This window comes from Parasteatoda tepidariorum, chromosome 10, assembly GCF_043381705.1.
Source record: "Parasteatoda tepidariorum isolate YZ-2023 chromosome 10, CAS_Ptep_4.0, whole genome shotgun sequence".
NCBI classification, from domain to species: domain Eukaryota; kingdom Metazoa; phylum Arthropoda; class Arachnida; order Araneae; family Theridiidae; genus Parasteatoda; species Parasteatoda tepidariorum.
This window is the reverse complement of record NC_092213.1, coordinates 39240477-39263432: the sequence shown is the minus strand read 5'-3', so window position 1 is coordinate 39263432 and position 22956 is coordinate 39240477. Positions and strand designations below refer to the sequence as shown.

General features: G+C 29.2%; 2 protein-coding genes across 4 annotated transcripts in view; one reads left to right on the top strand and one right to left on the bottom strand.

Annotated features, from left to right (window-relative positions):
• Window positions 1-4996, bottom strand: part of LOC107436720 (tubulin polymerization-promoting protein homolog) — a 35731-nt gene extending 30735 nt beyond the window's left edge. Inside the window, exon 1 of one of the 2 annotated variants that reach the window (XR_011637977.1) lies at window positions 4705-4996. The gene's annotated coding sequence lies outside the window, so the exon portion shown is untranslated. The remainder of the gene's footprint in view (window positions 1-4704) is intronic. The other variant, XR_011637976.1, reaches the window with a different exon arrangement.
• LOC107436728 (repulsive guidance molecule A) overlaps window positions 1-22956 on the top strand; it is a 58468-nt gene that overhangs the window by 16653 nt on the left and 18859 nt on the right. Inside the window, exons 1-2 of one of the 2 annotated variants that reach the window (XM_071186672.1) lie at window positions 7864-7973; window positions 12731-12831. In XM_071186672.1, the coding sequence (XP_071042773.1) occupies window positions 12744-12831 (88 nt within the window). In that variant the 5' untranslated portion in view covers window positions 7864-7973; window positions 12731-12743. Of the gene's footprint in view, window positions 1-7863; window positions 7974-12730; window positions 12832-22956 lie in introns of those variants that run through there. The other variant, XM_043043335.2, reaches the window with a different exon arrangement.

The window sequence follows — 22956 nt, the reverse complement described above, 5'->3', positions numbered from 1 at the left end:
ATTTTTGGTAACAAATTGAGTAATTTTTGTGGTTGGACATTAAAGAATGAAAAATTTTAGCAAAAATAATTGAGTATTTCAATTCAATATAGTTATAATATACTTCAGTTGAAAAAGCTTTATTTGTATAGAATTTAATTTCATTATTAGAATTTTTTTGTATGTATATTTTATCTCTTATTCCTTATTTTATCATGTGTTCATATCAATATCCTAGACTTCGACATTTGCGAATCAAACTTAAAAAAAACTTAAAATTTCGCTATTAATCCTCACCCGTCTCTAGCCCTCGGGATTAGGAACTCTGTTTGCAATGTATTAGTCAGTTAGTCAACAACTGTTAAGCCGTATTAAAAAGTCAACAAAATTAATCGAAAATCTCCAAATTTTACTTTGTAATTCTCTACTGTTATTTAAAATATTTTGTCAAATCCGGAGCTGTTGGCATCGCTGGAAATTTGAAGAAAATTATCTACGAAATGAAACCCAACTCGGCCATATTCTATTCCATTTGTAACTATTATGAATGGCTTTTTTCTTTCGAATCTTTTTGCCACCTGCAAAATAAATTCTAATGTTTTCTCATGAGAGGAGGAAAAAAAATCTCTCCTCCCGAGTTTTATATTTCAAGTAATTTTATTGTTTTAAAGGAGCGGACTTCGTGGAAAAGCTAAATCTTGTTTTCAAGGCCACAAAGTGAAAGCAAAAGTTGCTTATAACGGGTTTCAAGAACATTTCTATACAAATAACTTATTTACTTTAAATTATGCAAAGATTATGTCTTAGCTTACAGCTCTCAAATATTATTAGAGTTTTTAAATACTATAAATCAACTCTTTTGTAACATTATTTATTGACAGTTCTAAACTATTACTACGAAACTGTTTGACTACAAACTGACTCGTTGATAACAAATAGCAATAATTAACAGATTTAAAGAATTATTACTGGGTCTTTTAACTATAAATGAACTATTTCGTAATACTATTTTTTTTTAACAGTTACAACTTTTTACTACAGAGTGGTTAAAGAAAATTAACTCTTTAATAACATACATTATTTGTTAACAGCTATAAAATATTACTGCATACTCGTTTGCTATAAATTGCATCTTAGGTAATTAACACTAGTTATTAACAGTTATAAAATCTTACGGAGTCAATGTACTATAAATGAACCGTTTGGTGATTATGTAATACTATTTATTAATAGTTATGCGATATTACTACAGAGTCCTTTAACTATGAATTATGTCTTTGGCAATTAATGCTATTTATTAAAAGCTATAAAATGTCGAATCGTTATATTATAAATGAACTGTTTGATAATTTTATTTTATTTAATAACCGTCGTTGAACAGCCGACCCAATTCTACCTTTACGACTATCAATGTTCAACTTCGTAGTTTTGTAACTTTGAACCCAACCCAGAAGACAAAGGAACTCCGGGATTAAGCATAATGACAAACTAGCCTTCGTGGAGGACTTTTTTGATGGGACTAACGCGTTTTCGATTTACGTGGAAAGGAAAATCTTTGAAGCTATTGAAGTCTTTGTGAATTAATACAGAGCTGCCAACTTTCTATGCCTTTCGGGAAATTTTTTTCTTCTGGTAGCTAAGTTCATGTTTTAATGTATTATTCTTTGTTTTGCAAATTCGATTTAAAGTCATTTTCCACACCACTACATGTAAATGATTCAAAAGCTTATATGAAATCCACTTTGTTTCAGTTTTCTCGTGGCGAGTTTGTTACAATGCTTTGTAAAATTACTAAAAATTCTAAAAGCTTCAGTTTTTAATTGTTACGCTATAAAATATTTTTCAAAAAGCGTTGTAGTCGGTAACCTTGTTAATATTTTAACAAATAATAATTAAAAGAATTTTGCCTACCATCCAATATAAATAGCTTAAACTGACATTAAAAGATATAAGAAAGACGTCTAAAGGTTGTGTATAAGTTTTACAAAAATCCAATTTACTTTAAATATTCCTCATCGGTTCTCAACAACTGAAAAAAAAAAAAAAAAAAACACGATGAAAATATAATAAAACAAAATATTTGAGGGCTACCAACATACAACTTCATTTTACTTTATTTCTTTATTCATTTATTTATTTATTTTTTTTTTTTTTGTAAAAATTAACTTTAGCGTTAGCAAAGTTATTGCTTTAATGCATTATTTTTTATTCATTTACACACTTTTATTTATTAAAAACCACTAAATCAAAATTATTTAAAAGATCATATACAACGCCACTTGGACCATGATGCATACCTGCCAACTCCTCCGGATTTTCCGGAAGATTTTATTTTCATATCTAAAGTTGTAGTAAATATATACTATTTTTTCTTTCATAAACTTAATTCTCAAATGATTTTGATCACCACTATTCTTACAAAAATTAAGCACATATATTAATATGCGTTACTATCGTGGTTGTCAACTTAAGTTTTTTCAAATGCAACGTATTTGTTTGCATAAAATTGAAGTTTTAATTTCATTTTAATACCACTGGGAAAAATGATAATGGAAGGGATTAAAAGTTGGCAGGTATGATGATGAATCTTTGAAAATGTTTACAAAATTACTAAAAATTTTGAAAGCTTTGATATCTAAACGTCTACCACTCTATAAAATATTTTACAAAAAGCGTAGTAGTTGGCAGGCCTGATATTGTTAATATGAAAGACTTCTATCTCCGAAATGATAATACATTGTATTGTTTGGAGCTGGTCCGAGATATTTGCAAAACATTCTTTTTCCTCTTTTATTTATTCAAAATTTTATTCAATAAAATAATGAATAAAATTTGTTTTATAATGAACCAACGAGTAGGAAGAAATTCTAAAAAACCGTGAAACAGCTCCACAACATGGGAGTTATTTTAATATTTTTCAAATTATGATACATACGCTCTTTAAAAGAAGTTAGTTAATGTTAGCCATCACCTTGATTATCTTATGTATTTCACAACATTAAATGTCAACGTTCTATATCTACTAATAAGACAAAAATTAGTGAATGTTAGCCATCACATAAGTACTCAAATGTATAACTGACATATTTTTTAACTATCGTTATTTTAAACTTATACCTGTAAATGTAAACATTTAGTATATATATACTAGTAAGACGTAAATTAGTTAATGTTAGCAATCACATAGCCTCTCGAATGTATGATCCACAAATTTAATTATCATTATTTCTCACTTACACCAGTAAATGTCAACATTTAGTATCCACTAGTGACAGTCTTGGATTTAATTTTACATTAGCATTCATTGAATACAGAAGGTAGATATTTGCAGGAGAAAGTGAGAAACAATGAAAACAAATATTTCTGACTTACACAAAAACCCACCATGTGAATGCTGACATTCACAGAAGAATTTTGACGTTCATTCATGTGAAGTTTTTATTGTAACATTCGTATACCAACACGTATTCGTACACGCTGCCTCACATATCATAAAAATTTCTTCCTAATTGCTTAGATTCAAAGAAATACTTCTTGAAAATGACCAAGTATGGTCAACCAATCTATTTCTTTGTGTTATCTGATTTTTGCCATTCACATCCACCCCATTAAACTTGATAAATAGCCTCTGGTCTTATTCCAGTTAATTTTGATGACATTTCCGGTATTCAGGGTGCAGGGAAGTTTTCTTGGAACAAAAAGGGGAAGTTACGATGTCAGCATTCCTCTTCTTTTGTAAGAAAGTGCGAAAGATACTCCTACAATAAATCTCTTCCCTGGGAAATGAGATCGTTTAACTGTATTTTTGACCACCAAAGACGGTTTGTTTAAACCTGTCCGAGTATTGACTTTATCTCCTAAACATTTCAGTCAAAATTCCGTGAGATTTATCTCTTTTAAAATTAAGTACAGAATTCCCTTATACGCATTTATCCTAAAAAAGCAAGACATTCGTGTTTCTGCTAGTAAATTTATAAAACTAAAAATAAATAAATAAAACATATTTTTTATATAAGAAACCATTTGACGGTAAGCTATATTGAACTAACACGTTGAATGCCACACTAATTTTACATGGCTTGCCCGTCTGGCCACAACGGTAAATAACTACAAGCAAAATTTGCATATATTAGACAGATTTTGCTAGTTTTTTTAAAAATGTTTAGCATGACTTATCAGAAAAAAAGTGGTGAATTATATAAGCCTACGAATGGTTAAGAAAAATCTAAGGTAAAAATCTACTAAATTGAATTTATTTAACGAAGAATCACAATTAATAAACTACCACTTGAAAATATTTATTCGCTGTCTGGAGCAAGTTGGCATCTTTGTGTATATAAATGAAACCATTTTTGTGTGTTCTATATTATATTAATTTCTACAAACCATTTTAATAACGTTAATACTATAAAAAAGTTAAAAATTTACTGGAATTATGTGTTTCTAAAAATCTTAGCTTCGCGGTCATCGGTGACCCCCATGGCGCTACGAACAAACTCAATGCCGGTCACCCGCATGGCATTCAACGTGTTAACTAAAGTAATATCCAGTCAGTTAAATGAAAATATGCTACCACTATTTTATGAATTTATCCTGTCGGCTATAATACAATACAGGGCGTAGCTACTTTCCAGAAATACTTAAAAACTCATAATAAAAGATCGAAGAAAAAAAATGTTTGAACTAATTATTATCGACAAAAAAATATTTGTAGAACATGCTGACCAACTGTATTCCTAAAATTAAAACCTTTAAAATTCACGATAGAGCCTCATGTTTCAACAGCAGTACAAAAATATTATTGACCAGCAAAGACGTCAAATATTTTCCAAAACATTCCTTTATTTATCTATCCCAGAATACTGGATGACTCTAAACGTACGTGACCAATACGCTTTAACCATAGATTTCAACATTTCGTCTTTTGTTGACAAGTTGATGACTAGTGCGTGGTCTAGCCATTCAATTCTGGAGAGATTTGATGCAGAGTAAAGACAGCTGTGTGGTGGTGAGTGTGTTATCCTCTCTTAATACTTTATAATCTTTGATAACTCCTCCCCACTTTGATTTGAAATTCGTGAGGGAATGTCGAAAACGGAGAATATTTTTTCTCTCTCATTTTTGGGGGGGATTGGATTAAAATATGCCTTAATTTTGACAGCTGTAGGAGGAGGAATTTTCCAACTTTTTGAAATGAGATAAACAAAAGTTAAAGTAAATCCTGGGGTTTTCTTTTAATTTATTTGTGTTAACGTTGTTTTTCGAAGTTCTGTCGCCAAGGAAAATAAAAAGCCATAGTTTAAGTAAGTGCCTTACACTTGAAGCAATGCGATGATTTTAAATTATATGTAATCTTGCCGTGGAGAATTGTATGGGCTTTAGAACAGACAAATAACTTATATTTTAAAAGTTATTAAACTTTTTTTAAAAATCGCCAATTCGGTGACATTTTTTCACCTAGATGAAAATTATCAAAATCGCTGCTTCATTCTCAGTTTTTGCAAATTTTTATGAGCCCACGTAATGCAGTATTGGAGTAAGTTTTTTAAATATTAAAAAATTAGACTACAAACGCTTTTAATTTTCACAAAACTGTGACTTTTTTCCATATTGACATTTTGCGCTATTTTTAAAATAAGCATTGACAGCGCTGGCCTTCGATAGGCTAAACTTGACTCTAACAGTCAAGTGTAACAGTTGCAAACTCAGAGCAGTTATAAAAATAGCTTATTATTCGTAAAAAAGCGTCATTTTGAATTACGACGTATCTTTGAAAAACCGCATTAAATCTATAAAATGTTACGCAATCATCACCTAAAAAAAACGGACTATTTTGATTTTTTAAAAAAAAAAAATTCCTTTTTTAAAAATTATATTATAAAAGAAATGTTGAATGATGTTAATATTTTGAAATGGAATGCAGTTCAATAGAGTTGTACTATTTACCTAAAAATTAAAATTCACTGTAAACAAGTTCTGTATGCATTTAATTTTAAATCATAGTTATTTTCATAAATTGTCTTCTTCGTGATTATTTATTTTTGTCTTACTTGAATACATAGTAGATACAGAGGTTGTGGACATCATAGTTAAAACACATCTATACTAACTTTACGAAAACAATTTTCTTTTCCCCAACAAATTGAAGATTTTACAGGGCAAAACTGTTGGCTCAAATTGAAAGATCATTCTTGAATCTATTACAATTGTCATTTTTACTCAAGCAAAATATGAGAAGAGGAAATTAATAAATTTTTTCTAGCTTTAATACCAGCAATTTTTGACTTGACATTTGAGCTGGGCACCTGGGCCGGGAAGCTGCCCCTATCTCATCCATCATTAATTGGTAACAGTTTGTAAGCCTTGGTTGAGGTTGTTTTTTTGCCAGCGATTCTAACTGATACAGTATTGAAAAGAGTACTCCTTCATCTAAGATAAATTTTTAAAGAAGGGGGGGTGTGGACAATTAGCTAAAGGCTAGGTCTCAACAGGGTTGGGGTAAAGATAAATTTCTCATAAATACGATGTCTGGAATAAATATAAAATTATAAAGTAATAGTAATCGCATAATAAGAAAATAACAAGGCTTATTATGAAAGAGAATAAATATATACAAATAAGGCTTCGGAGCAATTCTAGTCCTAGTGTTTTGATTTTATTGGGCTCCTGGGCAACGAAGCAACTTCTATCCCATTCATCTGGAATATTAACACTATTTTGATTGAGCATTGAAGTAAGCAGGCGGTGGAGTTTTTATGAATCAAAAAAGATAAATAAATACTTTAAAACTGCATCAGGTCTTAAAGGATAAAACAGCAATAAAGTGATAAAATTCAAAATTTTATCAAAAGAGAAGAAAATTAACAACTTTTGGTAGCATATTATCTTCAGTTTACTACTGATATGCCAACTTGCTCCGGGCAGTAAATAAATATTCTAAAGTGGTAGTTTATCAGTTGTGATTCTTGGTTTAATAAATTCAATTTAGTAGATTTTTATTCACCACTATTTCTAAATAATTCGTAGGCTTATATAATTCACCACTTTATAGCTATACCTTTAAAAATGTAAGTAAAAGTAGTCAAATATTTGCAAAATTTAGTTTGTTGTTAGTTACTGTTTTTTAAAAAATTATTTTGGCTTGTCCGGAGCAGTTGGCATCTTGAAATTGAATGTCGCAGCAATTCTAAAATCATTATATACTTATATTGAAATGCATTTTCATATTGTAGTAGTATTTAAAAAAGCAAAGCTTTTGCTTCCATCTTCGTGCTTTCATTTTGGTCGATGTCTGCGTGGGCAAAAAGGACCCCATATCAAATTCTGGTAACAGTTTTGTAGTATAAAATCTTCCATAACATTTACTGCTTTAAGAAAGATAGTTTACGTAGGGTTAGTAATGAAGTATTTTTCATCCAACTCCTGTAACTTCGCATAATCACTGCGGTTCCAAAACCCGACTGACAAAACTCATGTTGAAGTAACTTTTTGGTTAGATAGTTTAGTTTTTTAGCTCTTAAGTTTCACGTGCCCGATTTTCAACAAAATATAGCACCGGTTACATTTCTTTTCCACGAAATGACCCAGGCATTCCCTTTTCCTATTCAAAACAACCCTGAGAAGGTCGACCCAGCTGTGGAAATATGTATGTATGGGTTCCCAAGAGGACTTTTTCTTTCTTTAGAAAAGCTAGAGGGACTGGAGGTGTCTAATCCCCTTTTCGAATGATGGAATTCGAACAGAAAAGAGGGGGTGGTAATTCTTGAAGAAAGAAACCAGGAACATGGTTGGGGGAGTATTTTTGAAAGAGGAATCTATGGTTGCCACTGTCACATTACTTTGTAACTTTTCCCTTTTTTTTTGTTGCATTTATTTATTTCCTCATTGTATTCGATAGCTGCACTGCCCGTTCTATATTTCGGGGTGTTTTTAGAAAAAGTGGTCATTGACATCTGATCGGAGGACAACAATTTTGTTCTGACTTATCAACCAGTGTAAGTAACTTTAGAAAATGCGATTTTAAAAAAATTTTTGTTGTAATTTTGGAAAATTGTAAATCGGATATTTTTTTTTAAAGTATTATTTAACTTAGTTCGAGAGATGCAAAATACGTTTAACTGCGAAAAATGCTTTAATCTATGAGCTGGGATGGATGATTCTTGATAATAATAATAAAAAAAAAAAGGCTGACATAGACATTTGGTAAATTTTTGTAGCTTTCAAATTGGCAATGAAAATGCAACTTACAAGCTATGTATTAGAATAAACTTATTTGCTCCACAAAAAAGTTTGCATTTGTATTAATGTGTGTTTTTATAAAAAAAAATAAATAAAAAATAAATAAACATTTATTATCACAAATTTGGGTTTTAGTCATTCACATGTTTCACAAACCTATTTTTGTTAATTTTGCCAGAATTTAAAAGTATATATATATATAACCAAAACCAACCTATATAAACTTATGTGAAACAAATAAACGCATGAAAAACCAAATCTTTTATATTCTAATTATTGTGTGGCACAGTGATAGAATATCAAGAATAAAAAAAAATTAAAGCGTAGATTTTAGAAATGCTTTAAAAATTATGCAAGATATTTTCACTAAAAGCGAGAACAGTAACAGAGGATTTAATTATGGTTTAATAACTTGGTTTTGTAAATAAGTTTACTGGTATAAGTATACTTTAAGGATAAGTATACTGGGTTATACTGAATCCCTCTCCCCCCCCATGAAGTCCCAAGCATTAAGATCCATCCAGAAACTCTATTTAGATAGAAACAAGGTTATGTCCCACTCCAAACTTAAGAAATTCAAGAAAAAATGCTAATTTTTAATGACCTTCTGTCTGTTTTAAACATTGTCCATGGCATTTTGGCACTATTTCCATCCCCATGGTAAGATAGTTTGACTTATTAACTCACTCTTATTGTTTTCTTTTTCTTCTTTTTTTTTCTCTAACTTTATCTTCAAAGATTTAATTACGTTGTAAATTTCAAAACATAATAAGAATAATCTGTAGCTTTCCAGAGACTGACAGAACTGCAACCACAGGCGCGTTTCGTGACACTAGTAGGAAATACTATCCATATTATAGAATGTACTTTCATAAAATATGGAAATAAATATTTGCAAAATATGTTCTTGATAGGTATTTGAAAAACATGTGTGTATCTCTGTTTGTTTGTTGTGTAATTATTATTTTTTATTCACTGCGAAAAAACATTTAATGTTACTTACATATATTGATATAGCTTGGTTTAAAAAATGAATTTCTTTTTAAGTGGTGGGAGGTATGTGTATGAAATTCTATTATCAGTTTCAATAATGATAACACTGCCAAGTAAATAACATTGATCACCTCACATTTAGAGTGAGTATCATGATTATCAGAGTAAGTAAAACTATTAATTTCAACAATGCACTACAATACGTGTTAAGATGAGCGACTTCTGAATCATTACTTCAATGGAGCAAAGAAAACTATTCTTTTCTTTCTTTTTTGCTCTTTAACGAATCTTTCTTTTTTTGTAAGGGGAGGTCGTAATCAAGGTGTAGGAAGATATGATTTTGCGTGATCACCACTAGAGCGATAAGCAGCGCACACTGGTGACATGCATTGCGAGCTGTAAAAAAAGAAAAAAGAAGAAGAAAAAAAATAGAAGAAAAGAAGAAAAAAAAAAGAAAAGGAGCAAACTCGTTGTGTGTCGAAGGCGGGGAGGGGCGGTACTAGGAAGATGAATTGCTGTGCCCTTTGTATCTTTCTTTTCTTCTCTTCTAGCCCCAACTCATGTGGGAATATAAACTGACTAAATAGGGATATTGTACTTATTTACTTCAATAATAAAAAAAAAATGTCAACTTAGATAATATTTTAATGGTATATATAAGTGCTGAAATTACAATAAAATTATCGCTGTCAAAACTATAGTTTTTAAATAGTGTGAACTGTGAATTTATTAGTATTAGTTCCTTAAGACCACCTAATAATCAATGCATGTTCAATAAAATACATTTGCATATCCCTTTGAAGCAACTGGGATACCGGTGTCCCTTTTATATATCTTTTTTCCTGACGATCTAATTACAAGCGAAATTATATTTTGGTATTTTTTAATTATAAAAAAATGTTTAATAGCTACTAAAAAGAATCTGTTAAATTATCGGAATCATATTTGTACTAAAATACAAAATCAAAAGAAAAGAAAAAAAAATGCTTGAACATTTTTTTTCCCATTCATATTCAAAAATTTATCAGTAATTGCTTTACCTAATTAAAAAAAAATTTCAATGATAAATAGCTGTTTCTTTTAGATTTTTCAAAATAGCAATTTGCTGAAACAAGAACAATTTTGAAAAATTGTTCGAAAGTGAGCTGAGTTTGGAAGAGTAACGCAGAAAAAATCACCAGTGTTCCATGTGCACTAATTATTAAAATGCAAAATTTTTCATTTATTTTATATAAATTAATATACAAATAAATAAAAAATACGTTTAATAAAAATTCTGCTTTGAAGGGGTAAAGGAATGTAACGCGATTAAAAGAAGTTAACATACAATGATTACAGTAAACAGTACTATAAACTGATTGTAAACTGTAAACGTATTGATTGCATTTATTATTATTCGTTTATTTTCCCAAAATCTTCTAAGTAACTGCACTTATTTAAGTTTCATTTGGATTGATATTGATTTAAAAATAAAAATAAATACATTAACAATGTTTTTCTATCATTATTTTAAAATAGTTTGCCAATCTCTTTTGAAAATTAGAATTAAGGAAAATATTGAACAACAATAAAAAAAAATGCTTATGAACTGTAATTAATCAATTGTAGTAAAACAGTTCATTCGACGGGTATTTTAAAATACTGGTCTATTTGCAAAGTCCTTTCATTAACTGTCATTAAATCTTCAGTTAAAGTTTTTATTCAACTTAAAGATTATTATATGTTACAGCATTGCTCTGTTGGCTGCCGTGTTATAAATGAAATGTTCCAATTCATTAGTAATTAAATCCAATTTTTAATTATTAAAGTTTATATTCAATAAATTTTTTTAAAGTTTTGAAACTGTTTGATTTTTTTTTTTTATTTTATTGCTTTTACATAGGTAAAATTGCTCCAAAAAAAAAAAAAAANAAAAAAAAAAAAAAAATTAACAGCGTTCAAGCGGTTTGCTGGCCGAAGACACCCCCGTGTACAAAATAGTGACTGGTCTACGCTAAATCTGTAGGAGTCACAAAGTCCTCCAAGTTTCCTTAACAAATCAATACTTCTAGGAGAGAGGTGGTAACTCAGGGAATAATAGAACGTTCTCCTTCCAATTTGTTGAACTTGGTCCGATTCCCAGCGATGGCTGGTCGATACGAATTTCGCACTCGGCTCGCACCGCTCACAGTGCTGACGTAAAATATCCTCAGTGGTAGATGGATCATGGGTTAGAGTTCCCTTGCCGTTAGGCTAACCGTGAGAGTTCTCGTGATTTTCCGCTCCATATAACTGAAATGTCGAATAATTCCATCAAAAAAGTCCTCCACTAAGACAAATTTCTCCATTTTTTTATTATTTTTTTTATTATTTTTTTATTATTATTTTTTCATTTATTTATTATGCTATATTTATATATATTAATTTAAAATATAGTAATTTTACAACAAGTTTAAACTAATTAAAGAAATTTTTTCTCTAATAGCTGCATTTTAATATTAAAAATATCCATAACAAACATTTTAAATCTCAAATTTAATACTGTATTTTTGTGTGCATAAAGCGACTTTAATTTTTAAGTGGTTAAGTTCACAAAAGATCAAAAAAGATAATTAAATAAGTACTTTAAAACTGCATAAGGTCTTAAAGGGATAAAGCAGCAATAAAGGTATAAAATTCAAAATTTTATTAAAAGAGATAAAAATTAGCAACTTTTGGTAGCATATTATTTCACGTTTACTATTTAAAGTGAATGCAAAGAATGTTTTCGGTTTAAATTAGAAAAATTTGGAATGTAAGCAATAGTGGTAGTAACAATTGATTGATTAGAAACATAGTAAATGAATAAAAATGAATTTGTTTTCTACCACTTTTTTTAATCTCCTGTGCCATCTCTGAAACAGGAATTTTTTAACATCCAAAACGCTGAGTTAAAGATTTCCTAATGCGATAAACTGTCCTTCTATATATTTGTTTTATTGCTTCCGAGATTGTGGTAGGCAAAATTCTTTTAATTCTAATTTTTTAATCATCTGTACATTGCCTGAGAAAGTATGGAAAATACCTAACTACAGAAAAATATTTTTTAAGACTACGAAAATTTCCTTAGTTGTCGGTGGGTTAGATAACAACTAAAATCTCATTAAATAATCAATCAAATGTGCTCAATTAACTTAAAAGAAAGATTCTGTTATAAGCCACTTCATATCTAAAGATTTTCGCTAGCTCAAAAATACCGCACAATTAAAAAAGAAAAATGAAAGAAAGAAAATAAAGCGTCACTCCTTCTCGTGCGTCTGATATTTTGTAAACTTTCCCTCAAAACCCAATCGAATCGGAGTTCAGTGTTGTTTTGTGAAGCTTTGCCTAGAGGGCGAGAATATTTTCATTCGTCGTTTAGTCGCCGATGAGTGAACATTGAGCGATCGTTTGCGTTGCGTATTGCAGTGATAGTTAGCGCTCCCATGTGTTTTGTGCTGGATGTTTATTATGGATTATTTTGATAACTGCTACAGCGGTAAAACATTATTGTGTGTTGCAGGGGATGGGCCGTGATGGGGCCCGGTCATTTTGGCGGCCCCGCCAACGCCCCGATTCCAGTTCTTCTTCATCTTCTGATTATCGTCTGCTGTTTGACATTAGGTAAGTAACCTTATTAGTCTCAATTGTTACCTAAAATGTTCAGTGTTTTGATTATCGTGATTTCTAACTGCTGTTTTTCAATAGTGTTTGCAATCCTGGAAAAAAAAAATTTTTTTTACATGAAGTTTCACCAGCATATTAATTATTAATGCAAAATTTATTAATAGTTTAGAAAATCGTGAGAAATCCAAAGTTAAATATTGTAAAATTACGTAGATTTCATCGTTTTTTTTTTTTTTTTTTTTTTTTTTTTTTTTTTTTTTTTTAAATATCGTTTTAATTATAAATGGCTTATTTGCAAAATTATGTAAGATAATTTTATTTTTTCCTTCCTTTTTTTAAGTATGTATAGGAAGAAAGTGAAAGGATTTATTGATTACCACTGGTTTTAAATGGGTATTATTATAATTATATAAACATTCATAAGTAAATATATTTAGTTATATCGAGAAAAGTAAACAATAGTCACGTATGGTTTAATTGTCGGGAAAAAAATAGAAATAATAATAGTTTCCCCTCCATTCAAGAGAAACCGTGTTTTAAATTTGATATGTGATAGTTTTGTTTCCATATTTTACTCATAACACATTCAGTTATAAATTATAGTTTAATAAATTTTAACCTAATTATAAGTGTTTGTTTACTAAATTTATATCTAGATGGAAAGCTTCTGACTGAAAATTAGAATGATTTTGAAACAGCGTAATGCGTATAAACGTTTTTTCCAATAATTGTGTAAAGCTATCTTATAACGGTGCATTTTCGATTTTTTTTTAATCATTACAGAATATTATTATTATTATTTTTTTTATTGCTTCCTAAGTACTGTTACAACTATAATGTATTTTTATAAGTAATGTTATAACTATAAATTTATAGTTGTGCTGGTTGGACAATTTAAAAAGCTATTTTTGTTTTAAAATATTTTTGTTATTGAAATTAACCTTTCCTTAGGAGTGTGAATGTAATAAATAAATAGGTAAAAATTAATAATTGTTAGGATCGAAACATTGTTAACATAGTACTAAAACTAGGAAAATTTGATTGTTATACTTTTATCTGTTTACGTTTTAAAAAGATAATGTAAATTATAATTCAGAAATGCACAGTAATTGTTATTGATTTAAATATTAAACAAAACAATTCGAAATATGCGTCTAATATTGTATAAACATGAGGATGTGTACAGTCGTAAGAAAACTTAAAAAGTGGTTGCGAAAGTTGAAAAAAATTATATGTAAATATCAATAGTACGTTATCACCACTACGTTTAATATTTCCAAATAAGTTCTGACAAGATGAGTGGGCAAAGGCAGGGTTGCCATGGGCAACTAAAAGTGAAGAGCCGCCAACTGTCTACGCTTTTTGTAAAAATTTATTTTTGTGATTGCTAAGTCTATGTTTTAGTATATTATTTTTTTATTCATTTAAACATATTATCCCCGCCACTACATATAAATAACTTAAAAGCTCGTATGCAAAGCCACTTTGGTTTTTAAATGTGTACTATTTATTAAAACTTTGCAAAAAGCGTATTTGTTAGTGTGCAGGTATGAAACTGCAAGATGTGATGACTAATAAAATTCAAAACATATTAAAAGAGATTAAAATATGTTTCCTAGCATATTTTCAATTTACTATTGAAAAAGAAAGCAAGAAATGTGTTTGTTTTAAATATATGAATAACTTGAAATGTATAATGCTTGAATAACTTGATACTTTTAGGGGAGATTTCCGTATGAACCATCAATAAGTTTTGGTAGCAAGGTTTTTTTTTTTATCCCCTCCCCAGCCAAAAAAAAAAAGAAGATAGATATGGAATAGTTTTACTACCAGTTTTTTTTTTCCCGAAAGTTCAGATTTATCTTTATCGTCATTAAACAAGGTTCCATAGTTAAGTGGTTTAACTTCACATCAATTTTAGTATCTAAGTTAATCAGTTGTGACACAGACATTTAATTTGCAAATATTTTTGGTCGATGGTAATTAGCTAAAATATTTGTTTTCGTCGATTTTTTTCAATCAGTTTTTAACTGTTTTTGAAAAGTGGCCACTCTGTTAAGTAAATGTGTATTAGAATGTTCTTTTTTTTCAATAGCGTTACTATGTTTATGTTACCTTTTAGTTATTCTACTGCAAGATTACTTAGTTTCTTTTTCCTATTTATCGTCATTAAATTTTTTTTAGTTTGTTTATCGTCATTAATTGTTGGTTTTTCCAAATTTTGTCAGCTTTCGCAGTCTTGGAGCTTATCAACTTCTTAACTGCTTGATTATTTTATTTTAAAAGAGAAAAAAAAAACGAAAGAAAAAATGAGTTTCAAGTAAAAAAAGTTTTGCACATTTTTTATTTTATTAAAACGCAATTTGTGAATACCCCCTTAAAATATTCAGAAAAAAAGAAGGGAGGAAAAAAGAAAAAAATTAGACGGGGGAAGATCTCTACTAATCTATTTCAGGGGAGTTTCTCCCTTATCTTTCTGCCTTTGGGTCTTTCATTTACTTCTTGTGAAATACAATTAACACTGCATTTTAGCTATGATGAGAAAATAATGTTTTGATTATAGATTCCATGATTCAAAGTAACTTTTTACTTTGAATTATAGATTTTTTTTTTAGTTTTATACTTTTTTAATCCTAAATTTCGTAAAAATTTATAACTTTGACGAAATTAATTTGTATTAGTTTAATTTGTAATATATAATTATTGAATGTATGAACCTTTACAAACACTTATTTTTTAAACATTACATTTTCGAAATTTTGCATCACAAGTGCTTTAGTATAATATATTTATGTCATTGGTTGAATGTTCAAGAGAAATAAAAAATTGATTAAGAACTTTCTAGAGTAAATATCGCTCTTTGTACAAATCAAAACTAAGTAAGGAAGAAAAAAAAAAGTTTAATTATTTGATATCGATGAACGTTCACATAACTAAACAAGTTTCATTATTCGAAATTGATAATTTTGTAAAATCGAAAGGTTCTCAAATTTTTTAACACTAAATTGAAAGTTTGAAAATCAATGGAAGATAGTTTGGTAGTGCTTTGGTAGATATTTTAGCATGTTTAGCGTTTATGTAGACGATATTGCAATTGTCTCATAAGATATCGTAAAATATTTATAACAATAAGACTAAAATTCAATTTTTTCATTAACTTGTTAAATTTAACTTAACCCTTTCACAAATACGTGCCAGCATAAAATCGTATCAATCAGGGTAAAAAGATAAAACTGGTAATCAAAGTATTTCTTTAGCAGTTTATTTGTGGGCGGAGTTACAATTGTTTGATTTATTTAATTCACCATTACTTAGTTCAAAATAAAACTAGTATTTAGTTATACTTTGACTTAACATTGATTATATATATGATTAAACAAACAATAATTAAAGTAAAAGCAAAAGTAAGTCTGTCAAATTAGCAACGATTTCATTTAAGTTACCGTTTTTCATTTAATTACAACTTGATTATGATTTTGTACGAATGCTTTTCTGAATCCCCCGTCCCCAAGGGGTTAAGTCATCCCTGCCAATAATTCCGGATTTTCCGGAAGATTTTATTTTCATATTTAAAGTGGTAGTAAATACATACTATTTTTTTCTTTTATAAGCTTAATTTTTAAATGATTTTGATCACCACTATTCTTACAAAAATTTAGCACATATATTAATATGCGTTACTATCTGGTTGTCAACTTATGTTTTTTCAAATGCAACGTATTTGTTTGCTGAAAATTGAAGTTTTAAATTCATTTTAATACCACTGGGAAAAATGATAATGGAATGAATTAAAAGTTGGCAGGTATGGGTTAAGTATTTCATTTCTTATTTACTAAGTCGTAACAATGTGAAAGTGAATTATTCCTTAGAAATACTAGTGGTAGCTTTAATATCAATTTTTTTTTTTTGTTTTTTTACTTTATACTTATTTTGGTCGTTGGTCGATGTAAATTTGGCATGGGTAATAAAGGCGCCATATCTAAAAGCTTCAAGCATGATCTTTCAAACTGCGCCAACAACTTGGCGATGTAAAATCTTCAAAAACATTTGAAGTTAAACGAAAGAATGTTTTCTTAAGATTTAGTATTGACTATTTCCATAATTTTGTAAGTGTGAAACAATTAAGTAACACCGTATTGTGTTTCGATTCGATTTTCCTTCATTGATTTTACATAAAGTGAAGATGAACCAAATTATTTTTTATTCCTTTTTGTCTCTGGTGTTACTTTGAATAATTGAGAAGACGATATCACTTATTTTATGAATGATCCAGTATATAGGGGTCGCCAAGCGCGTGCATACACATCATTCAGATAAAAATAAAGGACGCGCCAACACCGTCGTTTAGCGATGATTTGTCGACGAGATTCTGAATGGAAGTATACTTCCGACATCTTTGGAATGAATTGTCACTAAGTTAAGAACATAGCTCATAATTTTATCTTTTAAATGAACTATTTCCGGTACTCATAATCCATCTAAAAAGGAAGTCTCTTTTGTACCCCATTCATATTTTCTTTTCTCCTATGTTCAACATTCGTAAATGACGCCAATGAGGGACAATTTAAAAACCATTCACAACAGACTCTGTTATACATAGAATTAATATAATAACAATTAGAATAAATAAATACTTTGTTTTAATAATATTCTAGTATTTAATAATATTTGCGTGAAAAAATTAGTTCAAATTGGAAGAAGATTTTCTTGTTTTAACGTGTTGGACAGTTCAATTTGTAAAATGAATTTTAAAAATTTGATATTGTTGGATGATTTAAAAAACCATCGGCAGCTGCCTCTGTAACACAGAATTAATATGATAATTAAAATATGTAAATTGTTTATAAAGGGATTCAATGTGTGTGTGAAACAATTTATTCAAATTGGTGAAGTTTTCCTCGTTTTAGCATGTTACCGTTGAACTATTTAATGAATTAATTTTTTGACACTGACATTTAAATTGTAAAATGAGTTTACATTGTTGGACAATTTAAAAATCATTGAAAGATTTGTTACGCATAGAATTAATATAATAATAATAATTAAAATTATTTGATTCTTGGAATAATTTATGTAAATAAGTAAAGATTTTCTTGTAACCAACCCTCTGTTTGATACTGATTCTGTACTCAGGGATTTCGAAACTAGTCAATATTTAAAGTTATAGATTATGTTTGCAAATCGCAAAATCTTACTTTAAATATTGGGTATTTAAATGTTGAAAGTACTATCGATAACCACATCTATTGAATCATATAATATCGCGATCATTACTACTAACGATAGATATGGAATACGATTATATCGCAAATAAAATCAATGGTGATAATATTGAAATATTATGTTCTCGTGAGTCTTGAAATTGATTCAGGTAACAAAAATATCGACCAATATGAAGTAGTAATATAAAATTGGATATATAACGTGAAATAACAATATGCGCTGGTGATACATCGCGATATTATAACTACTATATCGTCGAAGTCTTAAATTGTAAGGGTTAAATTGTAAAAGCATTAGCACAACGAAATCATGACCGTATGAGTATATTTTAAGAGCATTGGGGCTTGTATGAGCCTACTAATATGCCATAGGATACACGGTAATTTCAGATGTACAGGAAAGAAAAATAATAAATAAAATAAACTTAATATATACCTGATGTAATTGTTAAAAAGAATAACGAAGTGCTAACTCGGAAAAACTGTATTGTTCTATGAAAATTTTTAAAAAAAATTCATTTTTTTAATCTAGCTGATGCAAGTGCGTAAAACCCCTTAAAATATTAAAAAATTCAAGTGAAATTTATTATTAAAAAAAAGCATATTTATCATATTACTCTTTAAATGACGTAAGACTAAAATTATTGTTTCTCTACTCTGGTTACATTTTGTTCTTGCTGTTCATAAATTAATTATTTGTTTCTATTTTAAGAATGACCGGGTTTTCTTTTCAAATTTTATTACTACAAGCTGTCATTTGTTCCAATTATTGGCGCCCTTAAATGTATGTGTCATCTCTTTATATTTATTCTACGCCAACTCATTGGCTTTAAGTTTTATTGTAGCCTTTCATAATACTGAATTTGATTATATCTGTCTTGGGATATGCATTCCTTGCATATTTTCTTAATTGGGAAATTTATAGGCTCAATAGGAAAAAGCAATATCTTAGATTAATTTATTAGTCCATGTTATTAGACTTCATGGCGTGTATTCGTCGCGTGAAAATATTTTCTGATAGAACGTTTCCATAAGTTCTAATCTACCGTTATCATTTCTTTCCTTATGCGTTATGCAATTAATTTGTACAAGCACTTCAACTTGGCTAGAGAAATAGTATTTAGTAGTTAAACATTGCAGAATAGTGCTTCTTTTAATAGTCTTGTGTTTTGTTTGTGTTCAGGTTTATCAATAGCAAACTTGAATTAAAAGTAAATTGTGTTTATTAACTCGCTTTCGTGTTCAAATCTATGGAATCTTGCGATTGAAATTTCGACTTTTTTACCAATATCACTCGAATATCTGGTTTGGTTCTGTGCCTGGTGACAATTTCAAATTCCAATTGTTTCCTGGTCTCTATAAGCAAAATTTATCGTCATTTTATAGCAACTGAGCAATTAGTTTGGGGTTTTATCCTTGGATCGGGCAAGGTTGACACAACCTTTCACCCCTTCAGTGGATCGATAAAATGAGTACCAAACATGTTTAGGTACTAAACACTAAGGGGGCACTGCGTGCGGCTTACCACCCAATCGGAACATCTGCGTCTGCATCTTAGATCCCAAAGTCGAGAAAACTAGGGTGGGCACAGTAGGCTTTGGCCCTTCATGGGCTGTCGCGCTAATGAGTTTAGTTTATAGCAACTGAATTTATCGTTACAGACTACTTTCCAACTAATTTGAGGGCCCAAATCTTATTTCTCGAGCTGTGTGCCCGATAGTAGCAACAGAGATTTAAATTGTTCCCTGATTGCTACGGACAGAATTTATCGCTTGCCAAAATCTTAATTGTTCTCTGACTAGCTGGAGTGCTTAAATTCGTTAGAGCTAAATGCTGAGTCACAGTTCAAGAATTTTTTTTCTGACCGCTACAAGTAGAATTCTTATCGCATTATATAATCGAAATTTCAATCACTTTTTGTCTAGCTAGAAAGCTCAAATTTGAACTGTTGCTCTGTCTCCGATGTCAATGCCCTAAGTTGTGCAAGCGATATTTATTATACATGAAAATTTTGATTACTCGCGGACCAAAGTTGTAGACACAAAACTAAAAAAAAAAAGAAAAAAAAGGGTTTTTTTTTCAAGTCGACTGAAAATGGGAAGCAATGAAAACAAAATTTAAGTTATCTTCAAATAAAAATAAAATAAAAAAAAATTTAACTTTGAAAATTTCAAATTAATTTTATTAAAAATAATAATTTTTAAAATTGAAAATCATGCTAAACGGAAATTTAATTTATGTAACCAACCTTCCAACCTCTCTTCACGATGATTTTTACAATACGTTACACCGGATACTCTAAATCATACGCGTCCGTAAATCAAGTCTGTAAACACATAAATAAAATCCCACACACATTATCTTCATAGTGAATTCGTATCTTGGGATCGTGGATCACGTAGCTAAACTTAATGAACTCGTTTGGAATAAAATAATTTTTTTTCAACTTCTTAAACTCATGATTTAAAAAAAAATATCGAATCTTAGCTTTTCACGCAAAAAGTTTAAGACAAGGTGACTGCTAGATGCACCTTCAAACTCTTTTAAAAAAGTATGTGGGCGTATTATCTTAAAGTTCATCATTTGCCTAGGTTAAATGGACCATTAAAGAGCTAAGACTTTTACAATAGTTTTGTACTGTTATTTATTGAAATTAATGCAGTTTTTTATTGCTTGATTTTTTTTATTTAAATGAAGACCCTTGTATTTAAAAGTACTCATTTTATTTTTTCCACCTCCAAATTTATTATTTAACTAGGTGAAAGAGTTTGTAAGTAAACTATTAGTTAAACTAAATTTAAGGTTAGGACCTAGGTTAAATGGACCATTAAAGAGCTAAGACTTTTACTATAGTTTTGTACTGTTATTTATTGAAATTAATGCAGTTTCTTATTGCTTCATTTTTTTTTTATTTAAATGAAGATCCTTGTATTTCAAAGTACTGTAGCGTATCAAGCTATATTAAAGAACTGTTAAGTTTTTTTATAAAAAACTTTTATTAACAAACAACACAAACAGTAACAAATATGAAGTACCCGTAACGGGATATTGAAAAGATCATAAAACAGCAAGAAAAACCCGTAACGGGATATAAGGAAACTCACCCGTAGTGGGATAGATAAAATATTATGAAACAACTAGATAAAGTGCCCGTAACGGGATATATGAAAACTCAAATTCCACACAAAACTAATTCTAAAAAAATCAACAACTTTCTGGTGTTCTAATTTTATCGTCTGCTTTTATTATTTCAATTTATCTTTTTATGTGTTTATTTTATTTATGCTTTTGCCAGCCCGTTAGTTTTTAATATTTTTACTTTTATTCATGCTTTTGCAAACCAATTATCTTTCTTATATTTTCAGACTTTACTCGTATAGTACTCATTTTATTTTTTCCGCCTCCAAATTTATTATTTTCCTAGGTGAAAGAGTTTGTAAGTAAATTATTAGTTAAATTAAATTTAGAATGAAATAAAAAGAGAAAACGAAGTGCAAGCAATTCACCAAAATGTGATTGACACCATATACTTGATAAGAGCAGATATCAAAGTGTGCATATGCGATTATTTTTCACATCTCCTCTAGAAGACAATGTCTCTGGAATGTTTTATCTCACAAGACTAGAAATATTGATTAACAGTACTTAACAAAAACAAAGAAATGAAAATTCTGGGAAGAAAAACACTTGATATTGTAACTATGGGATGAAGTGTCGTAGAAAAAAGAAAAAACAATTGAATTAACACCATCGACTTATGAAATATGCTTGCATTTGATTAGGCAAACATTTGTTATTGTTCCAGAAAGGGAACGATATATAAATATAAACACCCTTTAATAATGTGTGATTTTAATCATACATAAAGTGCCGAAGTGTTAAACAGTATCCGCTTTATTAACTTTTAATTAATCGAGTTATATGAAACAATTATGGGAATAGCGTTTTATCTGAAATCTGAATATGTAATGGATTATTGCAACCATGTTTAACTTGGTTCATTGCGTGAGTCAAAATAGAGGCTGTAATTAAAAAATCACAATTACTCTTTGTAGTTTTGTTGTAATACAATTAGTGAACACATCATTAAAAATTTTAAAAAAAATTGTAAGCATATACAAGTTGATATTAATAATCGTGAGTAAAAACTTAATTATTTTTTGAAGAGTAAAAATCAGATCTTTAGAGCCATTAGTAATTGATTTCTAACCGAAAATTCTTGCTCTTCACTTCTTGTGCATTGGTGCATTGTTAATAATAATTATAATTGGTGCATTGGTAATCTTGTGCATTGTTAAGGTTTATGAACTATTGTCAAGTAGAAGGACAGATATTACTGTACAGAGAATGACAACTAGTAGATGCCTCCAGAGTAGCAACGGGATTCGAAAACGCTACCTCCACGCTTCGCACAGCGTTTGGTGGGCTATACCGCTCGGCCAGGGAGGCCCCTGATAGCAAAGTAACAATTAAAATTACGCTTAACTTGTTTAATTTTGCTCGCATTTAAAAATTTCATAGTATGACCATCAGGTATTACATATATGTTAAAAACATTGTTTATATAATACAGTGGAGATCAAAATCATTACAAATAAAATTTATTCAATCAAAATAAAATTTAAAGCATAAAATTTACCGCCACTTCAATTATTATAGGAAAATCTCCAACGAAAACAGTAAAAGTTTTCATGTGATCCTTAAAACTTTCAGCCTATCCTAGTAAATTAGTGATATTATATTTTTTATTTAATTTGCAATAACTACAACTTATTGATAAGTTCACGAGCATTCATAATTATTTAATCAATTCATTCATTCATTTATTTAATCAATTTTCATGAGATACTAACCGGAACTAGCCGGAGTCAGAGGGAAGTAAATATTCTGATTTGGTGTT